The following is a 25,647-nucleotide window of genomic DNA, read 5'->3' as shown; positions in this document are numbered from 1 at the left end:
AGCAGTCCGGTCCGAACCGGACTGGGCGCAAGACGACAAAAATCAGTCCGGCCCCAGTCGGACTGGATATAACGCGTTTCAACAAAACGACAAAAAGCAGTCCGGTCCGAACCGGACTGGGTGCAAGACGACAAAAATCAGTCCGGCCCCAGCCGGACTGGATATAACGCGTTTTAACAAAACGACAAAAAGCAGTCTGGTCCGAACCGGACTGGGCGCAAGACGACAAAAATCAGTCCGGCCCCAGCCGGACTGGATATAACGCGTTTCAACAAAACGACAAAAAGCAGTCCGGTCCGAACTGGACTAGGCGCAAGACGAACTCCGGACTGAAAACGACACGTCCTACAAAACGTCAGAATCAGTCCGGTGGAATCCGTACTCCGAACGCCGGACTCCGAACTCCTTTCTCCGAACTCCGGACTGAAAACGACGCGTCCTACAAAACGTTGGAATCAGTCCGGTGGAAGCCGTACTCCGGACTCCGAGCTCCGGACTCCGAACTCCGGTCTGAACTCCCAGACCAATTCCGGCCGCACTCCGGACTGGATCTCCGGACTGGAGTCCCCGATTCACTTCCAGACAACGCCTACCCATCCAGAGAAACGATTGATCACACTTTCCCAAGTCCCTCAATGACTTGGAAAACTGGGGGGCAACTGATGGGGTGTAAAAACTCCAGCCTCTCACAGGCCGCCACCTGTCCTGGAGTAGGTGAACTCCAGCCTCTCACAGGCCGCCACCTGTCCCAGAGTAGGTGAGCTCCAGCCTCTCACAGGCTGCCACCTGTCCCAGAGTAGGTGAGCTCCAGCCTCTCACAGGCCGCCACCTGTCCTGGAGTAGGTGAGCTCCAGCCTCTCACAGGCCGCCACCTGTTCAGGACACCTGTCCTGGACACCTCACCAGGTTTTCCCCTATAAATAGGGGATCAAAGCTCAGACCAATGGGTAATGAAAAAACCCTCTTCTCCGCCCAAAACTCTCAGACTCTCCCCTTCACTCCTGCTCATACTGACTTGAGTGTCGAAGGGCCTGTCCGGAGTAAAACCCGGGTTGGTCTTCTGACCTCGCTTGACTTGTGCAGGACTCAGCCCTCATAGCAGGACTCGTTTCTAGCCACTTCACGACTCGTTCACTCCGGTCCCCCATGACTCAGCTCCTTTGGTCATCCAGCTCAGCTCTTACGTCACTGCTGTACCTGTTACCGATTTTCGGCCTAACAGTTCTTTTGCTTGGATTTTATTTTTTTGGAATGTAAATGGAATGATCGGATGGTTAAATCCATTCTGATGGGACCCAGAAGAAGATGTTTTAATTTTATTCTAGTCTCTTATGGTCTAGGAGTATGCTCCTGGCCAGTAATGCAAGTAGGGACCTAGGGACCTCTGGTCCCCAATGTAACTTTCATAATATGAATATATTTGTCATCTTTCAAAAAAAAATATTTCGAATTTCTACCCCTTTTCTTCTGGTGCTGTTGCAGGCCCAGCATTGGCAGAATGCAGCTGCTAGGCTTTTTGCCCGTTTTCTGTTGAGAGCTTTCCATTTTCCTGTACCACCGCACATGTCACCTGAATCAAAAGCAAGTGAGACTAGATAAAACATTATGAGTATATATAACTCAATTACAGTGGTGTGGCTTGAAGAGATTAATCTCACTAAAAATCACATTTTTTAATCTGAACCATCCACAAAAAAGTGAATGCCACGTGTACGGTGAAACAACCAAGCTCAACTGAAGTGTACACTGAAGTGTCGGACGCCCAAGCCCAACTCCAGCTCAGCTCAGCTTTCCTTTCTTAACTCCCAACAGCGCCACGTGTATGTCGGACCCACTTCCCAGTCTCCTTCAAATTCCTGCCGCAAGCGTAATTGTTCTCTGGCACGTGGGTCCATCACTCCTTCCACCTGTCCTCTCCCGTGACCGCAAGAAAATAGAAAAAGGACAGATCCATCTCTCTCTAAGCTTCGTTCGCTTTGTCATTTTCTCGAAGCTTCGTCTCTCTCTCTCTCTCTATAGATGAAACCCTAGCATTTCGAGGATCGACCCTGTTTTTAGAAAACCTGTACAAATTCTCTCCCGTTCCAGAATATCAATTGCGCAAATTCTCTGCAAATGAGTTTAAGATTGAATCTCTATCATCTACCACCCAAATCTTCATTTTTCATTCAAGAAAATCCCAATTTTCTCCATAGAACCTTTCAAATTCGCGAATTTCGCGTTTGGAAACGTAGGCGTCTGAAATTCCACCGTAAATTCACAGTCAGTAATGGATTAGGGCCTTTAATCTCTCATTCCTTGGAGAATCTGTTCCATAACATGATTTCTCTGCTCCCTTCGGTAAATTCATTGGACGTTATCGCTCCAGCCCTAGGTTTCGCATCAGGCATCGCTTTTTCCTTCTCTCGTAGCAAAGCCGAATCCGTAACTTCCAATATCAGTGATTGGATCTTGTTTACGAGCCCTACACCGTTCAATCGCTTTGTATTGCTTCGTTGCCCCTCCATAGCTTTTGAAGATAGTGAGTTTTTGGAGGGCGTAAGCGAGGAGCTCGTGAAGGAAGAGCCGCATTTTATGATGCGGAATAGTGGGAGAATTGAGGCACAAGGTTCAGATAGTGGGGATGGTGGTTTTGAGGATAATCCTGTTTACCAGAGAATTTGTATAGTAGCGGATGATGGAGGGGTGATATCGTTGGATTGGCCGGAAATTTTGGATTTAAAAAAAGAGCATGGGTTGGACACAACGCTCTTGCTTGTTCCGGGGACAGCTGAAGGGAGTATGGATAAAAACATACGCTCTTTTGTCTGTGAATCACTCAGACATGGGTGTTTTCCTATTGTCATGAACCCTAGAGGATGTGCTGCTTCGCCCCTGACCACCGCACGGTAAGCATTTTTAAGGTTTTTGCTCAGATCTTTTCATTTTGATAGTGTTCGATATAGGAAACTTTGGTTAGGATACAATTGCCAGGTGGAACTTTAATGTGCTCTGTGGTTTTCGAAGCAACTGCCATAATGTAGATTTGTATGTTTTTGAGTTTAATGTGCTGCATTAGTTTGAGTATTAGACATACCCCTCTAAAATAGGTGTGTATAAATCCTGGGGTGTCTTTAGCTAAACTTGCAGACAGAGTTAATACAGCCGTGTAATGCTAGAAGTCAGCGGCCTCATGAGTTATGCAGTAGAGTTAGGGATGTCCCTGGAAAATTTGCCTCTGTGTGTGAAGCTATCCAGTGAGTAAATTTGGTAATAAGTTTAGAATCCTTGTAGTAGATGCCTGCCTCCCATGACGTGGTTTTTGAAGATGTTATCGCATGGGTTGCATGAGCGAAGTCACCTTTGGTCCATTACCTGGCGATTTGCAGTCCAGCAGCAAGTTTTAATCCGGTCTTAATGTGGCGAGCACTGAAGCCAGCTGTGAACTGTCCTTTGTGGAAACATAGTAGACTGCCAGCCCCTTCTGGGCCCATAAACATTCTAACTGTTGCACACCCATTTTGATGTAGGTGCAATTAGTTACTATCCTTCCAAATCGCTTTCAATAGTGGGATGTTTGATTTGTCTTTCTCAGCCTTTAGTGTATTTTGCTATTCTAATGCTTCTACTTATTTCCAGTTTGGTGTGTGAGAAAATGATATAGTACCTCCTACAATGGTGCTGATACCTTTGCCTCAGATCTTGATCTTTCTCTTCATACTAAAGATTCTTCAGATTCCCTTTCCTTTTACATTGGAAACCATTTAATCATGTTCTGTTACTATAGATTTGGAATGGCGCTTTTCTAATTGTAGGAACACTTAAACCATTTTTTATTTATGTAGGTTGTTTACCGCTGCTGACAGCGATGATGTATGCACAGCTATACAGTTCATCAGCAGGTCAAGGCCATGGACAACTCTGATGAGTATTGGGTGGGGATATGGCGCAAATATGCTGACGAAATACCTCGGTGAAGTGGGAGAGAGAACACCTCTTGCAGCCGCTGCTTGCATAGATAATCCGTTTGACTTGGAGGAAGCCACAGGGTCATTCCCTCATCATATTGCCATGGACCAAAAGCTCACTGGCGGATTGATAGATATTCTGCGAGCTAACAAGGTTCATGATTATCTCGATGGATGAAAAAACCGTTTTCACTTATTGGGCTGTTTAAAGAAAACCTATTTGTACAAATACGAAACGGAATTTTTTATGTTTTAGAAACAATTCAGTTACATTTTTTTCTTCGTTGTGTGCCTTGTAGTATTTATCACACATTATTGAACTACTGGCTGATCTGCTTGTAGGAGCTCTTTCAGGGCAGAACAAAAGGGTTTAACATTACGGAGGGCCTGTCAGCCACATCTTTGCGTGATTTTGATAAAGCAATATCTATGGTCTCTCGTGGGTTTGAAGCCGTTGACGAGTTCTACTCAAAGTCTAGTACAAGGCAATTGGTTGGCAATCTGAAAATTCCAGTTCTCTTTATACAGGCATGCATCTCGTGCTCTTCAGACAGGCACACATTTGAATACATTTTCTGTATGTTGCATTAGTGTGTGTCTATTAGAAGAACTAATTTGGTTACTGGTTAGTTGACATAACATTACTGATATGGAGACTTCTGCTAAATACCGTTGCACACACACACACACACACACACACACACACACACACACACACACACACACACACACACACATATATATATATATATATATATATATATATATAGAGAGAGAGAGAGAGAGAGAGAGAGAGAGCTCTAATTCTAAACTAAAAACTCCTCACTTTTGATAAAAATACTCACTTAAATCTCCCTACAAAACCCTATGAATAGTGATGTAAATAGTGTCTAAATAGTGATGTGAATAGTATCTTGGGTGTGGAGTGGCCCTCTTTTATTCTAATTCACTTAAGTAAAACTTAAAAAAATAGCTATTGTATCACTATTACTTAAAACTTTATAAAGGGCTCATTTAAAGAAGATGATGGGGCCTACCTGCATCAGAATTTCTCTCATGAACAGTCCCTACTCATCACTTCTTTGGCTCATGTTGCTGGTCCATTTCTGGGTCACGAATAACCCCTACTTTGGCTATCCTTGCATAGGTTTTAATCTTTTTTTCTTGACAATTCTCTTGTTACTTTAGCAGAGCGATGATGGAGCAGTACCACTTATCTCAATTCCGCGCAGTTCAATTGCAGAAAATCCATTCACTAGCCTGCTTCTATGCTCTTTTATGCCTGCACGTACTATCACGAAGGAGAGGTCTGCTATTCTATGGTGCCAGAGTCTTGTCATTGAGGTAGTGAGTTAACTTCTTTAACATTATTCTCAACTACACTTAACTGTTTCTTGTTGTATCTTCTGAATTCACATGCATTATACATTGGCTTATATAATATGTCACGAAAAGGTTTGCATTCCATAAGGAATTCAAGAATAAATTTTCATGCTTGCTACCGCAATTTATTTATTTTTTGAATGGTCTTGCTACCACAATTTATATTTTATGCTTTTGCTGCTGCTGCTATAATCATTGTTCAATTATGTTGTTTTCAAATGATGGGGGGACATCATCTTTAGATGCTTTGAAGTAATGACATTAGGAACATGAAAATAAACAAAAAAGATTAGGATTAGATAATATGTTCCGTTGATATTCTTTAGCTTGGCCACATTTGAAAAGAAATTCAAGGCTGATGGGTGCCTATGCTTGGTATTTTGCAGGCACTGGTTATTTCCAATTTGTTATGGCTATACTCAATGGTCAATTGGCTAAGTTATGCTTGTAGTCAAATGACTACCAAAATTTAGCGTGTAGAATTATTGAACTTGGAAAATAAGAGAATTACTTAGGAAAGTTAAAGGATCAAATTATAAAATAATATCTAAAGGTGATGTGAATATGAGAGGAGGAGATTAAATGGATGAAGACAACCCCATGTGGGAAGAGAATGATTTCACTAATTTCGAAAATGATAGGAAGTTGGCATATATAAAATGCTAGATGAAATAAGTAAAATAACCATACATGCTATTTTCTAACAGAGACTGATTCCATTGAACATTTTCAACTTGCTGATCAGGCTATAATACTGGTCTGAAGTGAGTCCTTTCGTGAATACGTATTCTAGCTGATTTTGACTAGATACATGTAAAGGAAGTGCTTTACCATTCTCAACTTTTGGGAATACGTATGCAAGCTGATTTGCTAGATATATGCAAGGGAAGTACTTTACTATTCTCAAATTTCTCTCGAACAAAGTGATAGTCAACCTCAATGTATTTGGTTCTATCACGGAACACAAGATTCTAAGACATCTTGATTGTTCTATGATTGTTGCTCAGAAGAGGATATGCGTTGGACTTAGTGTGTTTCCTATAGGAGAGGTTGGATACTCATAGCCAAGCAGCTGCAGTTGATGCCATGATCTGGCATCCAACATCTGCATTGGACCGTGCAGTGTTTTGCTACTTTTTACTGCATGATACAAGGCATTCCTTGACAAACACACAAAAACCCGATTACAATTAGTTGCGTATCAGGATTACCAGCCCATTTATTTCCTGAGTTTGCTTCATCTTCTCCTTTTAATTTCCATTGTGAAGTCTATGAGTTTGCAAAACATCGTTGTAAATTTTTTCCATCTAGTGATAATATAAGTACTGTTCCATCTACTAATATTCAATCTAACATCAGGACTTACTCCACCACTTCATTTTTAATTTCTCGTTATTTTGTAACATTTCTTGATGATTTTAGTTGTTGGACCTGAATCTATCTTATGGAATTAAAAAAAAACGAAGTGTATTCATTTTTTAAAAAACTTTCATAAGATGGTTTGCAATCAGTTTGAATATTGGACTAAAAATTTGCTCTTGGGCTCATGTGGGTTGTGGTTACATGTGTGGGTGGGTTAGCATCCTATCTATTTGAACATATAATAGAAAACTAAATATCTTGTGCTAAAATCTCCAACAAATGGTATTGCAGAGAGAGAGAAAAGCATCTTCTGGGAGTTGCTCATGTTTTTCTGTTTTCCCAAAACCTTTTGGTCTAGAGTGTTCACAGCTTCATATCCAGTTAATTTTAATTGTATGTCCTCTCGAATTCTGAATTTCAAATCTGCCTACTTTCTTTTCTGTCCAGATCATTCCTTATTATCCGTTCCTTCGGAAGTCTTTGGATCAGGCTGCTATGTTCTTGTTCATCATCCAGAAAGTGACAAGGTGGATTCAAAGGCCTTAAATTTATCTTTCTTGGGTATCCTTTCTCACAAAAAGGGAGGCATGTGTTATCACCCATCCACTCGTGGCCAAATTGTATCTGTGGATGTGACATTCAATGACTATTCTATTCTTTTCTTGTGTGAGGAATTATCTTTAGGGGATGTGACTTGCAAAACTTCTGCATCGTTCTGCTCATGTGTCATTAATCCTTATATGCCTCAGCTTGTTAAGCTTGAATCATCCTTGCACCATATGCATGTCATTTTGCATCCGTGTCCATCAAACGCAAGTTCTGGCAATTAATTTTGCCGTCATGTCAAATTGGTATAGAAAAGTTACTCAAATAGTCAAATCTATAGAATAAGCAGTGTTTTGTTAAATGTAATATACCCTTAGAGGGGTATACTTGTCCAAAGATATATAATATATATATATATATATATATATATATATATAGTGGTTCGTATGGGAGAGATTGCTTAACGCAACTCTCAACCATACGACTTGTTCTCCCCTCCATCGTTTCTCATTAACTCTCTCTCTCTGTCTCTCTCTCTATCTCTCTCTCTGTGTGTGTTTGCACCATGTAGTTATCTAACATGGTATCAGAGCTTCAAGGTTGAAGATCGGACCAACCAATCCTTGAAGAAACCCAAAACGCAGAAATTGCCTTCTGAAGATGGCATATTGATGAGCACATCTCCCCCTGAGTAACATACCCAGGAGGTTCCTCCATATACTACTTCCTCAGTAAGATCGCCGTGAAGAAAGGCATTCTTGACATCCAATTGATAGAGAGGCCAACCATGATTAACAGCACCTCTCTATCAATTGGATGTCAAGAATGCCTTTCTTCATGGCGATCTTACTGAGGAAGTGTATATGGAGCAACCTCCTGGGTATGTTGCTCAAGGGGAGATGTGCTCATCAGCATGCCGTCTTCAGAAGGCAATTTATGGACTCAAACAATCACCTAGGGCTTGGTTTGGACGATTTAGTGCTGCAGTTCTGCGTTTTGGGTTGAAGCAATGTGCTGTTGATCATTCTGTGTTTAGTCACAAATCTAGTTCTGGAAATATTTTCCTCATTGTATATGTTGATGATATTGTAATTACAGGAGATGACAAGTCTGGCATACATAATCTGAAGTCTTCTCCAAGGAGAATTTTCTACGAAAGATCTGGGTCAACTCAGATATTTCCTTGGTATTGAGGTTGCTTGCTCTCGTCATAGTCTCTCCTTGTCCCAAAGGAAATATGAGTTGGACATCCTAGAGGAGACAGGCTCAATGGGGGTAAATCCCGCTGCTATTCGTATGATTCAAATGTTAAACTTCTTCCTGATCAAGGAGAGTTGCTGGATGATCCTGGTCGATATAGAAGATTGGTTGGGAAACTAATCTATTTGACTGTCACCCGTCCAGACATATCATTTGCAGTTGGTATGGTTAGTCGCTTTATGAGTGCTCCACATACTTCCCACTGGGCGGCTGTCATCCAGATTATCAAATATTTGAAAGGTACACCAGGTAAAGGTCTATGCTTCAGAAAATATGGACATGAAAAGGTAGAAAGATTCAGTGATGCAGATTGGGCAGGATCTCCCGCTGACAGGAGATCAACGACGAGGTATTGCACGTTTATCAGAGGTAATTTGGTGTCGTGGAGAAGTAAAAAGCAAGATGTCGTATCTAAGTCAAGTGCAGAGGCCGAGTATAGAGCTATGTCATATACCAGTGGGGAGCTCATATGGCTTCGCTCATTCTTATCAGAGATTGGGTTCACATCGACATCTCCAGCACAGTTGTATTGTGACAATAGAGCAACAATCCATATTGCAATGAATCCAGTATTCCATGAGCGAACCAAGCATATTGAAGTTGATTGTCACTTCGTTCGTCATCGGATTCAGAGTGGTGAGATTTGCACAGTGTTTACTCGATTTGCAGATCAACTTGCAAATATGTTTACCAAACCATTAGGATGTGCAAAATTGAAAGATTCTTGTAACAAGCTTGGAATGTATGATATATACATTCCAGCTTGAGGGGTAGTGTTAAATGTAATATACCCTTAGAGGGGTATCCTTGTCCAAAGATATATAATATATATATAGTGGTTCGTATCGGAGAGATTGCTTAACGCAACTCTCAACCATACGACTTGTTCTCCCCTCGATCGTCTCTCATTAACTCTCTCTCTCTCTCTCTCTCTCTCTCTCTCTCTCTCTCTCTCTCTCTCTCTCCCTCTCCGTTTGCACTATGTAGTTATCTAACATGTTTAAAGTGAAACATTGTAGAAAGCTAAAAACAACCAGTCAACTACAAACAAAATCTCTTTTTTTTCAAATGAAATGTTTTATTTGGAGAAAGGGAAGAAAGGGGTAGTGAACCATGAAAAGAACATCTTTGTAAACATAGTAAGTCCCTAAAAGCCTATCATGCCCAGAAATCAGCATCTTTTTTTTTTTCTATTTCCACAATGATTTTTTTCTAGTTTTGGGCTAGATAGCTTTTGGGTTTGCTGGGACTTCATATTTTCTACTTGTTGAAGAAACTTCAAAAGCAGGGTTTGAGGAAAAACTTCATCCACAAACTCCATTTTCATTTCCTCTAAGAAATTTCTCTCAATTTTGGATCAGATAACTAGGGTCTTTAGTAAGATATTTGCATTTCTTTGATGGACCAAGAAATTCCTGAAATTTGGTCTAGGAAAAATAGAAGGAAGATGCTCAAATAGTTGCTTTTTATTTGCCCATTTGGCTATCTTGAATCTTTAGGATGTCGTCTTCATGCAGCTGAAAATCTTTGCATGACAGATCACTTGAATCTGAACCAATGAACATTTTCACGGTTTGATCATGACTAAGCCCGCTTGGGTCCTTCCAGAAAAACATCTATACACAGACAAAAAGCCCAAGAAGAACCCTTTCGTGTTGAAGCGAACACTTCCCTCAACTCAACTCAACTCAACTAAGCCTTTGTCCCCAAACTAGTTGGGGTCGGCTAATCAATCCTTTAGAAAATTTTCATGAAGAAGGTGAAAGGATCTACCTGGCTCAAATTGACTAACTCTAATCTTGACACTACATGGAGCATTTTCTTCCATTCTCTCCTATCCAAGGTCATGTTCTATGTTATGTTCCTAGCCATCAAGTCTCCTCATTGTTTCTACCCAAGTTGTTTTCGGTTTTTCCCCTACCTCTTTTTACTCCATCAATTTGGCACGAGTCACTTCTTCTCGCTGGAGCATCCAAAGGCCTACGTTGGATATGCCCAAACCATCTTAAGTGGTGCTTTCTTATCTTCTCCTCAATTGGTGCCACCCCACCTTTTTACGGATGTCTTCATTTTTAATTCTATCTAACCTTGTGTGGCCGCACATCCATCTAAGGATTTGCATCTCTGCTACACTCATCTTATGCATATGCTTCTTCTTGGTGGCCCAACATTCTGAGCCGTACAACATGGCTGGCCTCACAGTTGTCTTATAAAACTTTCTCTTCAACTTGGAAGGTATTTTACTATCTCACAGGACTCCTGAAGCATGCTTCCACTTCAACCAACCTATTCTTATTCTGTGGTTAACATCCTCTTCAATCTCTCCTTCCTTAGGTAGGATTGAACCAAGATAGTGAAAGATATCCCTCTTAGGTACCTCTTGTCCAGTCATATTTACTACATCCTCGCCCCGCCTCCTTACAGTAATAAAGTTGCACTCCATATACTCTGTCTTAGTCCTGCTCAGTCTAAAACCTTTGGATTCCAAAGTAGTTCTCCATAACTCTAACTTAGCATTAACTTCTGCTTTGTTTCATCAATTAATACTATTTCATCTGCAAATAACATACACCACGGCACCTTAGGATACCCTCCGTAAGTTCATCCATAACTAGTGTAAAAAGATAAGGGCTTAGAGCTGATCCTTGGTACAGTCCTATTGTAGTGAACACTTCCCTCTTGTAGAAAAATGCTCACGTGCCCAAACACCTAAGAAAAACCCTTCAATTTTGAGTTCTTCAATTCCAGCTACAACAAAGAGGGTAACGGCTTTTAGAACGCCCACACGCAGAAAAAATTGTCTCCTCGTAAAAATATGAAATTTACTTTCTTCGAAAGTGAAATAACTCCTCTAACTTTGTTTTGTTCTTTCATTGTTTTTACATAAACTTACTCAACTCAACTCAACTCAACAAAGCCTTTGTCCCAAACTAGTTGGGTTGGCTAAATGAATCCTTTAGAAAAAATTAATGAAGAAGGTAAAAGGAATCTACCCGGCTCTAAAAATTTCCTTTAGTTTCGGTTGCCCCTACCTCTTTTTACTCCATCAATTTTACATAAACTTCATTATGAGAATAAAAATTTAAGGAAAGTTTTGTCTGAGAAAATAAAATACCCACGTCCAAAATCCAAATAAATGCCCTAGGGTTCAAATGAAGAGAGAAGAATAAGCTCATTTTCGTGGTGCTTTTTCTAAAAAATTTTGTGGGGATTGTGTTAACTTGCACCATAATTTGGGTGCTAATTTACACCTAACTAAAGCTAGTGAGGTATATCTTTGTATTTTAAAAGGTTTTTACTTAAGTAAAATGCTAACCTGTACCAAATCTAAGCGAGGTGCACATTAGCAAGAGAAAAGAGGATGGAGAAAGAGAAAAATATGAAACCCTAGAAAAAAATAGGGTACCCTAGAAAAAGAATTCGAAATGGGGAGATGGAGGTTAGAATACTCAAATAAGAGTAGATTTTGGATTTAGGAGGAGAAAATGGTGTTTTTAGAGATTGAGAAGAGATGGATTTGACTGTGAAGAAGGAATAAATGGAAATTTCCAAAGGATGGAAAGAACTGTTAAAGGAATGTAATGAAAAAAAAAACACCATTCAAAAAAAAAAATGGAATGAAAAAGACAAGTAATGGAGAAAGTGAGATCAAATCTATTTTGGGTGGTAGATCTTGACCTTGGGGTCACTCCTGATTCATCACCCATTCAGATACTATGTAAAATTAGATCTCAAGATGATGTGAATAAGACATGAGGAGAGAAAATAGATGACGACAACCTCATGCAGGGAGAGTGATTTCACCAATTTCGAAAATGGTAGTACATTGGTAATGCTAGTTGAAATTACCATTACCAATATACTCCCATGTGTTGTTTTCTACCGTAATAAACAGGGCTTTATAGTTTGTGTTGTTAAGTGACCCACCTTTTGGTAATAACACGATTTTGTGCTTTTTGTTTGATGTCTCTGACTGGCATCCTGATGCTTAAATGCATAGAAGTGCTTTCATGTTTGTCAAACCAAAGCAATTGTATATATAATTTGAGTTTGAATTGCAGCTGGGTACTCTATTAACAATCCCAATCAGTTTGCACTTGTCTTGGTTCTAAATTGTATTATTTCCTTTTTGGATTTTATCCAATTTTTCATTAACTTCATTAATTTTTTGTTAGAGTTTGGTTTTGCCTTGCTCAGTGTGGAGATGCTGGAAGGTAATGATGGGAATTCTTACCCAAGTGATTTTGATATAACATGGAGCAAGACTAATAAATTTTGAGTGAATCTTAATGCCTTCGCTGAATCCTCAGTCATATTGTGTATTATGGAGACATTGTATCTGTCTGATTGTTATTGGCTTATCTCAACTACAGAATGTTACTAATTCTAATCCTTTTCCTCAAATTCTCTTAGATTTGTAATATTGTTGATGCTAAACCATAAACTTCTTGCCAAAACATCCTAATTTGTATGCATGTGTTCCCTGCAGTGGCTTGCGGCAGTGGAGCTTGCACTTTTAAAGGGTCGCCATCCTCTTCTTAATGACATGGATGTCACCATCAATCCATCAACAGGTTTAGGCTTGGTTGAAGGTAGAGCATCTGATAGGAAAATATATGCTGGGAATGGTGTCCCCAGTAGTTTTGATCCTAATCAATCGTATTTAAGTTATAAACATGAGAATGTGGACCGTCTCTTGAATCATACCCAGTTGGGTGCCTTAAATGAATTTCCTGTAGATCAGATCAGAAGTTTGCTCAAAGGAAGTGTCAACCAGGTCTCAAATAAAGTAAGTATTAATTTAGAAACAAGAAGAGATCCGCCAGGGGAGCAGAGCCTAGAAAATGCTGGACCACAACAGGTGGAAAATATTGACGCATTTCAGAAGACCAGCTCAGTTGATCCTGATTTAGTCAAGGAGGGAGGGGATGATCCATTAGATAGTGAAAGAAGCCAAGTAACACAGGCAGCAGGATTTGTTATGAACATGCTTGATGTAAATATGCCTGGCACACTACCAGATGAGCAGAAAAGGAAGGTATTTCTTAATAATTGCACTTTATTGTTCTGATGATAATGGTGTGTTCCAGTGAAGCATTAATGTGGTGTATGAATGCCTTACCAAATTGCACAAATAATCTGTTTTATTAAGTCCAAAACAATGTGACGAGGAAGTACCCGCATTTAAAAAAAATATCTATTTGAGCTTGTTGGATATGTTGACAGGGATATCAGGAAAACACTTTCACATATCTCTCAATTGTGTTTCTGGCATTATTTATGCACTTTTTATTTAGGACCTGGATAAGGTTCTCCATACTGTATATTTTATGAACTGACAATTAATAAAGTATCCTTTAATATTATAATGTAACTGCATGTGTGTCAGCTTGCCATTACATTTAAGTAAGCTATTGTAATTCTTAAAATTGATTAAATTTTATTACTAAATGCATATATCTTTTTTTGAGGTTTGCTGAATTCGGCACTCGGTACCCATGTCAGTTTCCAACACTTGTAACCTGTTAGAAATGGGGATTAGGTTAATGAGGAAGAAGAAGAGTAGTGAAGAAGATGGAGAGTCTCCACTAGGGAGCTCCTCATGTGTATGATGTATATATAGGCCTCAAATAGGGAAACTTTTGTACAAAGACTACAATACCCTCTACACTACATATAATACCTAAACTACCCTTACATGTTATTTAACACTCCCCCTCAAGCTGGAGTATATATACTATGGAACCATAGCTTGCTTCAAAGAAACTACAACAAACAACTAAAAATAACCGTACAACAAACAATACAATAATCTCATACACAGCTAGCTTGGTACAACACTCCTCCTCAAGCTGGTGTGGTAAATACATAATGAAAAGCATAACAAAAGGATAGCACCGACCACAAGATTACAGCAGCGAGATCGATGGACCTAAAAAAAAAGAGCAGCTCTCCCGGAATCAGCGTGACGGTGAGAGCGATCAGAACATGGCCTTCCCTTGAATGAGAGCCCGACAAATACATCTACAAACCACGAAGGATCGAGCGGAGGCACATTGGCAGGGAAATAGTAGCGATCCAACGAGCAAAATAGGCATACCAAAGGCGCTCAATGCGAACAACGACGAAGTAACACTGGTTTGCAGAGGCATCAGCTGGGTAGTACAACGCCAAGAGAAGAAGAAGAACAACCATCGGAAAGGTGATTGGAACCAACCAACGACGGGGGACATCGTCGTCTGGAGAGACAAGATCGATGGGAACACCGTCGCCTGAAGATAACCAACAAATGATGGGGACACCATCGCCTGGAGACAAAGTCGACAGGGACACCGTCGCCTGAAGATCACCAACCAACGATGGGGACACCATCTTTTGGAGACAAGATCGACGGGGACACCGTCTCTTGAAGAGAACCAACCAACGATGATGACACCATAGTCTGGAGACAAGGTCGATGAGGACACCGTCGCCTGAAGAACCAAGCAACGATGGGGACACCATTATTTGGAGACAAGGTCGACAGATACACCGTCGCCTGAAGAGAACACTGACCAACGACGGTGGAAAGCACGTCGCCCGGGGAAGATAAGTTTGAAAGCCACGCTATCGACCAGGCATATAGTCGGACAAAGAGAAGTGGATTGCAACGCAAACCACGATGAACACATAAAACTACGCCAAAAACAACTCGAAGAACACGAAGAAGAAACAACGAACAATGCGAAGAACTCATAATGCTAAGAGGCAACTAAGAATGCAAAGGAAGAAATGACAATGCAAAGAGGTGACAGAACAACCATAGAAGGGTGAACAAACATCAACTAGAGAAGACAATAAGACATACAAGGAAGAACAATCACCAACACTCCTCCTCGGGCGAGACTACATGAGCCCGGAGACAACAAGACACGAAAAGACAACACCAACAAAGAAGACAATACCAAGGCCAAAAAAGACAACAAAGAACAACATGACAACTGCATGACAACACTCCCCCTCAAGTTGAGGCCGAAGGCCTTCAACTTGAAACGAAAAGGACTCTCAAGGCACCAAATCTCTCTCAGGCATTTCATCAAACACTTGGGGTGCACCTTGGAGAATAAGATAAAGGCCATAGAGGCCAAAAAATATAGTAAAGAAAAAATAAAGGGATTTGAAGTTGAGTTTGGGATACCAAAAAAGGGAAAAATAAGAGATTTGGCGTGGAGTTTTGGGATTCAAAAGAGAGAAAGGGGGGAATAGATGGTGGTGACACCCAAAATGGATTTGAGAGGCTTATGGCAAGAGAGATTTTTTTTAATTTTTTTTTTGGGGGATTTACGACAAATCCAGTGGGTTTGTGCAAAGTATAACAGAGAGAGAGAGAGAGAGAGAGAGAGAGAGAGATTTTAAGAAAAACCTAAAGAAGGAATGAAAAAAAAAAGAAAATGGGTTGCCGTAAAAAGGTTTTGCGCAACAGGGTGTTGCGCCAAAAGATTTTGCAAATGGGTTTTGCGCAATAAAAGTAATGAATTTGGGAGAGATTTTCGATGGTAGAGAGAATCAGGGAGAGATTCTAGGCTTGCAAACCAAAAAGAGAGAGAAAGGAAAATGGGTTCATGCGAGATAAGGGAGATAAATTGTTGTAGGGGGTTTGCGTGGAGAGAGAGAGAGAGAGAGAGAGAGAGAGAGAGAGAGAGTTTGGAGAGATTTTTGGGTTTTGAAGATAGAAAGAGAGGGTTTTACGCAAAACAGAAAACAAAACCTCCCCCCCCCCCCATAAAAAATAAAAAAAAAAGGTGCGCTAGAGAGAGTGGCATGAGGTAGAGGGAGATGGATCTTCTTCTTTCCTTCTTCCTGTAGGATCTTTAGCTCTGATACCATGCTAGAAATGGGCTTTAGGTTAATGAGGAGGAAGAAGAGGAGTGAAGAAGATGGAAGAGTCTCCACTAGGGAGCTCCTCTTGTATAGGATGTATATACAGACCCCAAATAGGGCAACATGTGTACAAAGACTACAATACCCTCTACACTACATATAATACCTAAACTACCCTTACATGTTATTCAAAATAACCATACCGGTGCAGCATAGAGCCAAACGTAGTGTAGCCATATGAATAAATGAGAAGTTTTTCACAATGGATCTGCCCTAATCTCTTGTGCCTCTCTCATCCATGAGATTTTTTCCTTTTTTTTTTAACTGAAGCAAAAATAGATGTCCTGCCCAAATAATGTAGTCACCCATCTCTATGCTATTTCATTTTCACCTTTCTTCCCAATGAAAACAATAAGAAGGGAAAATCAGTACACAGCATATTATGGATTCAGTTATACTGAGAGGATCATTGCCAAAATCTTGTACATGAAAGACATGGAGGCCAAAATCTTGTACATGAAAGACGGGGAGTTTTTTTACCGTATGTAAAATAGTTATACATTTACTGTTGGCCGAGGAAATAGTTTTGTATATAGAAATGCTATGTGAAACTCAACGGAGAGAGTTCCTTTAGTACCATTGACCCACTGCTAATTGGTGGGAGCACTAAAAACCTGTGCCTGTGAAAGAGTGTATTTGTCCACCATACAGCTAATGCTTGTGTTGTTGAAAGGTATCATGAATTGCTGCATGAGTTTGGCAAAAATGGTGGACCACACACTCTTTATTATCATTCTTGGTTAATAAACTGGTACTTATTCTATCCAATGTTTAAAAACTCAGACTTACAGATTCTGCCAATGTAAGGAGGAGTCAACTTGGGTGGGTCAATGATTGACAGGGTCTATTTTTCCTTAATTGGGTGTGACTGAAAGGTAATCGGGTGTCTGAAAGGATTTTGTTTTTGGTTAACTTACTAGAGGGTGGAACTTGCACTCGGATGAGAACTCAGTCAAGGTATCGACTTGGGCGAGTCGATGATATATTCAGGGAGTTTTTAAACAGTGGTCTTACCCAACCTCATCTTGCACACCAAAAGCTTCTAGAAACTGTAAGGACATCTGTCACTTGTAAGCGACAATGGCATATCATATCTGTTTATTTATTTCTGTGAACTATCTGCAACACATGCTTAGTCCTTGCTCACCTCAGGTTTAGAAACACTTCACATCTATATCCAGGTAAGATCCTTGTAACAAATTCATGGCATATGAAAGGCTCTACAATACCTTCATTGGACTGAATAATCATTTTTTAATGTTTCATTATGATTAGAACCTTAGGTATCCAGAGACAATTTATGTTTTCCATTTTGCCTTTTCACACATTTTCGTATGTTTTACGTGTTTCAAACTTTTTAAGCCATGAATTTGAATCCCTGTACTTTCTTTATGGATCAATTCTTTGCCACTTTTGTATTATTTATTCGTCGGCATATTACATTTTCATCTCTTAGCGGGGTTCACTTACAATATATAAATTGCCTTATGTTCTTATTCTCCAGGTTTTGACTGCTGTGGAACAAGGAGAAACTTTCATGAAAGCCTTGGAAGGAGCTGTGCCAGAAGATGTCCGCGGAAAGCTTACTTCTGCTGTTTCTGAACTTGTGCAGACTCAGGGATTGAACTTAAATCCTGACAAGCTAATGGGGCTTAATTTGGTTGCTAATGTGACATCAGATCCAAATTCAAAAATACAAGAAAAAATCAAGGGGATTTCAAGTGCCAACGGTGGGCCTAGCAACATACATTTTTCAGACAATCTGATGAAGGATGCTGGTCCTGAAAAAAATCCTTCACAGGGAGAAACCTTGCCTGAGAGCAAGGAAACGATGAAAGAAGATTTGGCCTACCACACCTCTAGTCATGAATTATCTGGTGAAACTGCTAACAATCACTCTGATTCAGAGAAACCTGCTACACGACTAGGGTCAGAGGTTCAGCCTTCTTTGAAATTGGAAACGCCTTTGGATTTAGGTAACACTCAGTTGGAGGGAAGTTGTGAAGGTGAAATTATTGCTTCTCGAATGAGGGATTCTAATGAGGCAGATCAGAATGATAAAAATATTGAATTTTCTCAAGATGAGGCTACAGAAGCTTCTGCTGAAATTGTGTCAGAAACAGGAGGGAAATCTAATCATCAAAACAGGACTAACAAAGCAAGTGACATTGAGGAGGATTCTGTTGAGAAGCACCAAGTGAAAAACAATGGTGTGGCTGTGGCTGTGTCTGAAGAATCAACTTCATCTGTTCTGTCCTTTCCTGAGCCCCCACTATTGGCAAAAGAAGGGAATGATATTCAAAAGAACGAAGACAAAAATGTGCAGGCTATGAGCCAAAACTCCACTGCAAAAGATGATGAAGAATCTCCACCCCCATCATCATCTTCTAGTCTCCCGCCAATCACTGTTTCTCAGGCACTGGATGCCCTAACAGGGTTTGATGACTCTACCCAAATGGCAGTTAACAGTGTCTTTGGAGTTATAGAAAATATGATAGACCACTTGGAGAAAGAAAACAACCAAAGTAACAATGGAAAACAAAATAAAAATGGGGTTGCTGAATCTATTATTGCCTCCAATGAAGCTCTCATCAACAGAAAATATGAGTCTAAAAAGACGGAAAATAGTGAGAATGGATTAAACATACAACCTGATGTGATGCAACCTTACAATAATCCTGTAAATAGTTCCCACCAGAAATGCACTGAGTCACACCTGGATGTTGGAAATGAACTGGATCAGAACAGGCTCGTGAACAACGTTAAGTCATTATCGATGAACAACATTGGTAGGTCTCAAAGAAATAATATAGATGTTACTCAATTAGATATGGAGGACAAAAGTAAGGGGCTGAATTTAATTGATTCCAAAGGTTTTACAGAGAATTCAAACAGTGTTAGACATGTACATAGTTTTCCTGTACACATTACTGTAAACCCTTATGGTGGTTTACCATACAAAGAATACCTCCGCAACTGTTTTCCTCCAAAGATTTCAAATAAGAAATTGTTAGATTTAGATTCAACGACTGATCTATTCCTCGAATACTTTCCGGAAGAAGGGCAGTGGAAACTCTTGGATCAACTGGAGGACCCTACGGATTCTATGCATGGTACAGAAGCTCGTGAGGGTGTTAATGGAAATAATCAAAATATTCATTCATTATTACACATCAGTGACGAGGAGAATGTTATTGAGCCATCTTATGTAATATTAGATACTGAACTTCAACACCAATCCACTGAGGAAAGTGAAATAACAGATAGTTTTAACAAAAAAGATGAAAAAGCTGAACTGGCAGCTGCTAGATTAGAGGAGATGATGTTCTTAGTAAAGAATATTATACTGGATGCTTTGAAGGTTGAAGTTGGCCGCAGGCTAGGCACTCCTGATATGAAATCAATGGAGTCAAGTCTTGCATATGAGTTGGAACAAGTTGCAAATGCAGTTTCCACATCAATTATCAAAGAGTTGAACTTGTCTTTAGGAAGTAAGGGCCCTGCAACAATGAATTTTGGTACACTTCAAGGGGAGCTCATTATGAAAGCCATCTCTTCTTCTGTTCAGGGTGCCATCCATTTGAGAAAAGTTCTTCCGGTTGGTGTTATAGTTGGTTCTAGTTTAGCAGCTTTGAGAAAATACTTTCATGTTACCACCCAGAATGGTGGTGATCAGCGTGAAGCAACCAATGACGAAGCTGGCAATTTGGAGGATAGATCTTACGGCCGAGAAAGTGAGATTGAGAAAGATTATCATCAACTTCTTGGCAAGCAAAATCAATATGCTGATTTGGATGGCTCAGTAGACATAGGCAGCAGGGAGCCTAAGACAACAATTCTAAACAAGGACACTGTCATGGTTGGGGCTTTTACAGCTGCCCTGGGTGCATCCGCTTTACTCGTTCACCATAATGTAAGTAATAACATCCACTCAAATGCACACACTCTCAATTTAGCTATCTATGTCACTTCCTACTGTGTAAGTCCTACCTCTGTATGAAGAGGCTTGTTGCCAAAATTACTGCCATCGTTATCTGTCTGCTGATGTAGTCCTGAATGTTGTTTTTTTCCGAATGCCTATATTTCATTAATGAAAGACCGAGATGGTCAAGTACCTACGTTGCATATTTCATATTAGTCCTGAATGGTTCCCCGGTAATATTTGATATGTTGTGTTTTTTGACATGTGGTGTAGTTGTCTTCCAGTTTTCAACATGATTCACATGCACATGAAATGAGCCATATACTTCTGCTGGACTTGTCATAGTATTGATAAGAAATTCCATGCCTCTGTGTTATCATTTCAAGTATGAGCTGCAACAGTCTCTGTCACTGTGCGGTCTTATGTTTCAAGAATCTAAAATCCTACTATTGATCTTTGTTGTGTGGGGTTTTTCAGAACCACTTCCTTTTCTATAAATTTCTGGATTTCTTCTCTTTCTTCAAGAAATGTGCTTCACACCCAACAATAGCAAAAAAGAGGTCCTCATTGGCAAGTGAATCCTAGTAGTCAGCATTCAGAATTCTAAGGTGTTCTGGAAGGAGGTCGGTGGAGGTATAAACTGATATAGGAGTATGTCTTGAGTCTTGGAAGAGATGTGATTCAAATGAAGCTAGAATGCCCGAAAATGCAAGCTGAGACCAAGGAGGTCTCATTGCCATGTTATTTGATCCTGACATTATCAACATTTCATAGTTAATGCACATTGGGCTGCTCTTTTCCCTCTGCCTGAGACCACCTAGGTCTTGGATCTCTTCCTATAAGCTGTGGTGTTTTGTTCAATATGGTTCCTTGTACTTTTTCTCATGCTCTGCACAGGGAAAAGAGCTCTATGCTCCATCTAATCCTACTCGTGATAAAAGAAATCCACAAAAGGAGTATGGGAAGCTTGAGGAGGCATTGCAGGAGAGGAACCAAAGCAATATTGTAACTAGCCTTGCTGAGAAAGCAATGTCTGTTGCTGGTCCGGTAGTGCCTACCAAGAGAGATGGGAAAGTGGATCAAGAAAGGTCAGGTTCATTTGATTATATGCTCACTCCTGTTTCTATCATTTGTTGTTCCTTTTCTCTTTGCATTAATATTTATCAAAATTTTCATGTCATCTTGCTCGTGCAAGCAGGATGGTCGCCATACTGGCGGACTGGGGACAAAAGGGTGGAATGTTGCGATTGGTCGGTAAAATTGCGTTACTTTGGGGGGGTATACGTGGTGCTATGAGCTTAACCGACAGACTTATCTTGTTCTTTCATATTGCTGAGCGTCCCTTGTTTCAAAGGTAGTTGTGGACTCATTACCTGTGGGAGATTCTTTGTAATTGATTTCATTATATCATTTGTAATGATTTTTCATATTCAAAGAGAAGCTAATGTAGTTGTGGACTCATTAGCTGGCTCAATGCATGTTTTCATATTCAAAGAGATGCTAATGTAGTTGTCGGCTCATTAGCTGGCTTAATGCATCACATACCTAGTGCCTTCCATGTTTCAGTCTCACTGGTTATGTGGTTGACTTGTTGGTCTTGCTTCCAAATATTATGTTTTTATAATCAAGTTCTTATTGTGTGCTTTAAAATGTGTGTGCGAACTATGATTTCAATCTTCTTTCGCTTCTCTGTAGGATTCTTGGGTTTGTCTGCATGGTATTGGTTTTATGGGCACCAGTGGTTGTTCCACTGCTCCCAACACTAGTGCATAATTGGACGAAACAGAGTTCCACTGGTATGGCTGAATATGCTTGCATTGTAGGCCTCTACCCAGCTGTCATGATACTTCTTGTAATATGGGGAAAAAGAATCCGGGGATATAGCAATCCTCTTGAGCAATATGGGCTGGATGTGACATCATTACCAAAGGTATGGTTTCATGCATGCCATGCTACAGATTCAGCCAAGTATTAATATTTTTGGTTTGTTTTCCAAAGGCCACTGCACGACAGCTGGTGTACCGTCTAATTTGAAACTAATAATATCAAGCAAACAGCAAAGGTTGGAATAGGGCAATTTACTTGAAATAATGGTGGTTTTTCTATTTATTTGAAAATGATGGTGGTTTTAACATTTTGTTTGAAACTAGTAAAGGTTGGACTAATATTGGGTTATTTCTTGCAGCTTAAGGATTTTCTCAAGGGTTTGATGGGAGGAGTCTTGCTTGTCTTGTCCATACATTCAATAAATGTATTACTTGGTTTTGCATGCATTGTTAGGCCTTCAGGTCTTCCTTCGTCTCCAGCAGGTGCTATCATTTGGCTGACCGTTTTTGGAAGGATGCTATTGCTGGCTGCTAGAGGGATCGTGCCGGCAGCCGGTGTTTCCCTTGTGGAAGAATTGTTATTCAGGTCGTGGTTGCCTGAAGAAATTGCTGCCGATCTCGGGTATCACCGGGCAATTATAATCTCTGGGCTTGCTTTTTCTCTTCTTCAGAGGTATGGTGTCTTTTACTGTAATTCTTCTTGAGGAAAACAGACCTTGTCTTCCGGTTGTGATTTTGTGCATAGATTTGTTAATTTTCTGCAGGTTTCACCTCTCAGATGTTTTCACTGGATTTTCATGATTTTTTTTTGAACGGTTGGATTTTCATGATTTTATTTAGGTCATCTAATGATCTTTCTATATTAGAGTCATTAAAGACAGGACTTACTAATTAATTTGCTCTATTTAAGACATCAAATTCTCTCCTTCATAGACATCAGGACTTACTGTGTCTGTTCTTTTTCCCTGGAAAAGGGCAATTTACTGAAAAACACAACAAAATTACATGAAATAGATCAATTTGAACCCTGAGCAGAAGCAAGAAATTAACCAAAGGAATGGTGTCTTGCATTTTGCAAAATAACGTACTATTTTCGTTGATGTGTGCTTATACTATGGACTGGATTCACACTTCAATCCATCACTTGCCATGTTTCTAAATCTGGCAAGTCACAAACATGTCAATAACGGCACTTCTAAAGACATTGCAATTTCTATCGTATTATGTTACCTAATCAGAATCTACCTAAAGTGAGGAAGCTCTAATCCTTACATTTGACGGAGATTGCAGGTCTCTGCCTTCTGTGCCAGGACTATGGTTGTTGTCTTTGACTCTGGCCGGAGCTAAACAAAGAGGGCAGGGTAATCTCTCTGCTCCAGTCGGGCTGCGTGCAGGGGTTCTGACTAGTACTTTCGTCTTGCAATCTAGTACCTTCTTAAAATACCGACCTGATGCTCCGTTTTGGGCAACTAACTCTCAACTGAGTCAACCTTTTGGTGGAGCTGTTGGTCTGGCCTTTTGCATTACATTGGCTATACTTTTCTATCCACGACAGACTCTTCAGAAGAAGAATATTTCTCGAGTCATCGGAGAATAGGCGGGCTTTGTTCTGTTCCGGTCATCTAATATTTTTGTGTAACTGCTTTGTGCGAGCACTGATTGGATCTTTTTGGCCCAACACGGACAGGAATCAAAAATTGGTTTTGATTTGGCAATAAATTTTGTTATAGGATTGGAATTGAAACCTGGTGCTGAGATATGATTTAGACTCCACAGCTTGGCAAATTCTCACCTTTTGGTTCAAAGTCCGTGACTCATTTGAACAGTGCTCTGTGTTGCAACCTTAAGGTCATTGGTTCCGGTGGGAAGGAAAAAGAAAGTGGTTTTCTTGCTCTTGTTCCGGCAGTCTCACTGGAAAATTATTGGAAATTCAGGTAGAAGGCAGTGACTTCAGTGTACAGTTTGGAAGAGCAATGCAGTTAGTTACATACTCAATTGTACATGCGCGGAAATTCCTAAAGCAATTCGTGGGTTGATCTCTTTTTGTAATTTATTAAGCAGAATAGATCGTACATTGTTAGTGTTACTGCTAGGAAGTTCTTAGATTAGAAGTGAGAAGGCCAAGATTAAAAGGAATGTATCTATAATGCTTGATTGAGAGATGGGTTCTGTAATTATAAGGAATTTTGTATATCGATATTCCACGCGGCTATGTAAATACCATTCTGTTTATACTCTTTTCTCACCATTAAATCTAGTGACAGTACTTTGCTTCCATACTTGCAATTTCTTTACATGTATGGGATTCGCTAGGGAATTTTGCGGAAAGACATTGTTTTGATAATGACATTCCTTTTTTATTAGGGAAATGATATATTCGCTCTCCTTTTCTTCCCCGGACAACCACTTGTATTGTAAAAAGAGTAGTACTAAATACACTAGAGGCGGTGGCCCAGGGAAGAAAAGGGGTCTGGATCCAAATTAATACCTACTTTGGGCGTAAGGAGTGGCCATCTTCTCTTGGCGTCTTGCTAGCACTCCTCAAAATTAATACCTACCAGGGTTCTGTTTGGTTGGTTTACTGGGTGTTTTGATTGGTTTTGGAGTTTGCTACAACATCATTCTAATGGTGTTTGGTTGTTCCTCATTTCTCTGCCCCTCTTAATTTGGCAATGACACTGCGCACTTAAAATTACTTTAGTTGACAAAACAAACACTACTGTCACTACTCTCTGAGGAGACTACATCGCTACTCTATAAGACAACTACATACAACCAAACTAAGCCCTCTGGATTGCAATTTACACAAATTCTACTAAAATTGCAATTGGGTTTCTATTCAATTGATAATTGAAAATTATATCCTAATTATTCTATATGAAGAGTCCTATTAGGCAAATACAAATATCGGAATCAATCAAATGATGAAGTTGTTGGTCCCATAACGAGACATAAATGTTTGATCAATTTTTCTCCCTCAATTTGCGTTGCAGGAATCTTGGAAAAAGTTTGGAACGGAAAAACTAATAGCGACGGCATTCTGCCGAAATTCCAAAGGTTCGAAGTGACATCATCTAAATAGTACCGGTGTTCTATCTAAAACCTGACCTTATTCATTTTGTTACATAGAGGGACCTTCAATTTATGATAAGGGAAGTTATATATCCGCCCCTTTTGATTACTTGGGACACCCGGCAGCAGTGTATGTGGCAATCAGCCCCATCCAATCCTTCTGAAGTGAAGTACATCACTTCTCTTATGATAATCTCTCTAAATTAACTACAATCACATCATTTTCCTCTAAATAATAGGAAGAAAAAAAAATGTCCAAATAAATATTTTTCTTGCAATCCAAATGGGGCCTTAGGGAAGTGAAATAATAAAAATTTCTACTCAGAGATAACTAATAATTGATCTGTCTTGAGGAACCAGAGAAATCATTATCCGTATCACATTTTCTTAAACCCCAACTTTATCTAGG

At 40.0% G+C, this 25,647-nt stretch overlaps 1 protein-coding gene across 2 annotated transcripts; it reads left to right on the top strand.

Annotated features, from left to right (window-relative positions):
• Positions 1–1,985: 1,985 nt before the first annotated feature.
• LOC143863242 (uncharacterized) lies at positions 1,986–24,445 on the top strand. Of its 2 annotated transcripts, none has more exons than XM_077373912.1 (11): positions 1,986–2,888; positions 3,825–4,101; positions 4,290–4,475; positions 5,139–5,291; positions 12,988–13,536; positions 17,923–20,331; positions 21,238–21,428; positions 21,539–21,694; positions 22,036–22,270; positions 22,526–22,839; positions 23,457–24,445. In XM_077373912.1, exons 1-11 carry the CDS (start codon positions 2,116–2,118, stop codon positions 23,761–23,763), a joined length of 5,550 nt encoding a protein of 1,849 aa, XP_077230027.1. In that variant the 5' UTR covers positions 1,986–2,115; the 3' UTR covers positions 23,764–24,445. The 2 variants fall into 2 exon arrangements, with proteins under 2 accessions (XP_077230027.1, XP_077230028.1); XM_077373913.1 differs by having other exon boundaries at positions 2,751–2,888; positions 3,863–4,101.
• The last annotated feature ends 1,202 nt before the right edge of the window (positions 24,446–25,647 follow it).

Source organism: Tasmannia lanceolata, unplaced genomic scaffold (assembly GCF_043159265.1).
Source record: "Tasmannia lanceolata isolate RefF3 unplaced genomic scaffold, GAP_Taslan_0.1 ptg000044l, whole genome shotgun sequence".
NCBI lineage: Eukaryota > Viridiplantae > Streptophyta > Magnoliopsida > Canellales > Winteraceae > Tasmannia > Tasmannia lanceolata.
Note: the sequence above shows the minus strand (reverse complement) of the source record. Positions and strands in the feature narration are given on the sequence as shown.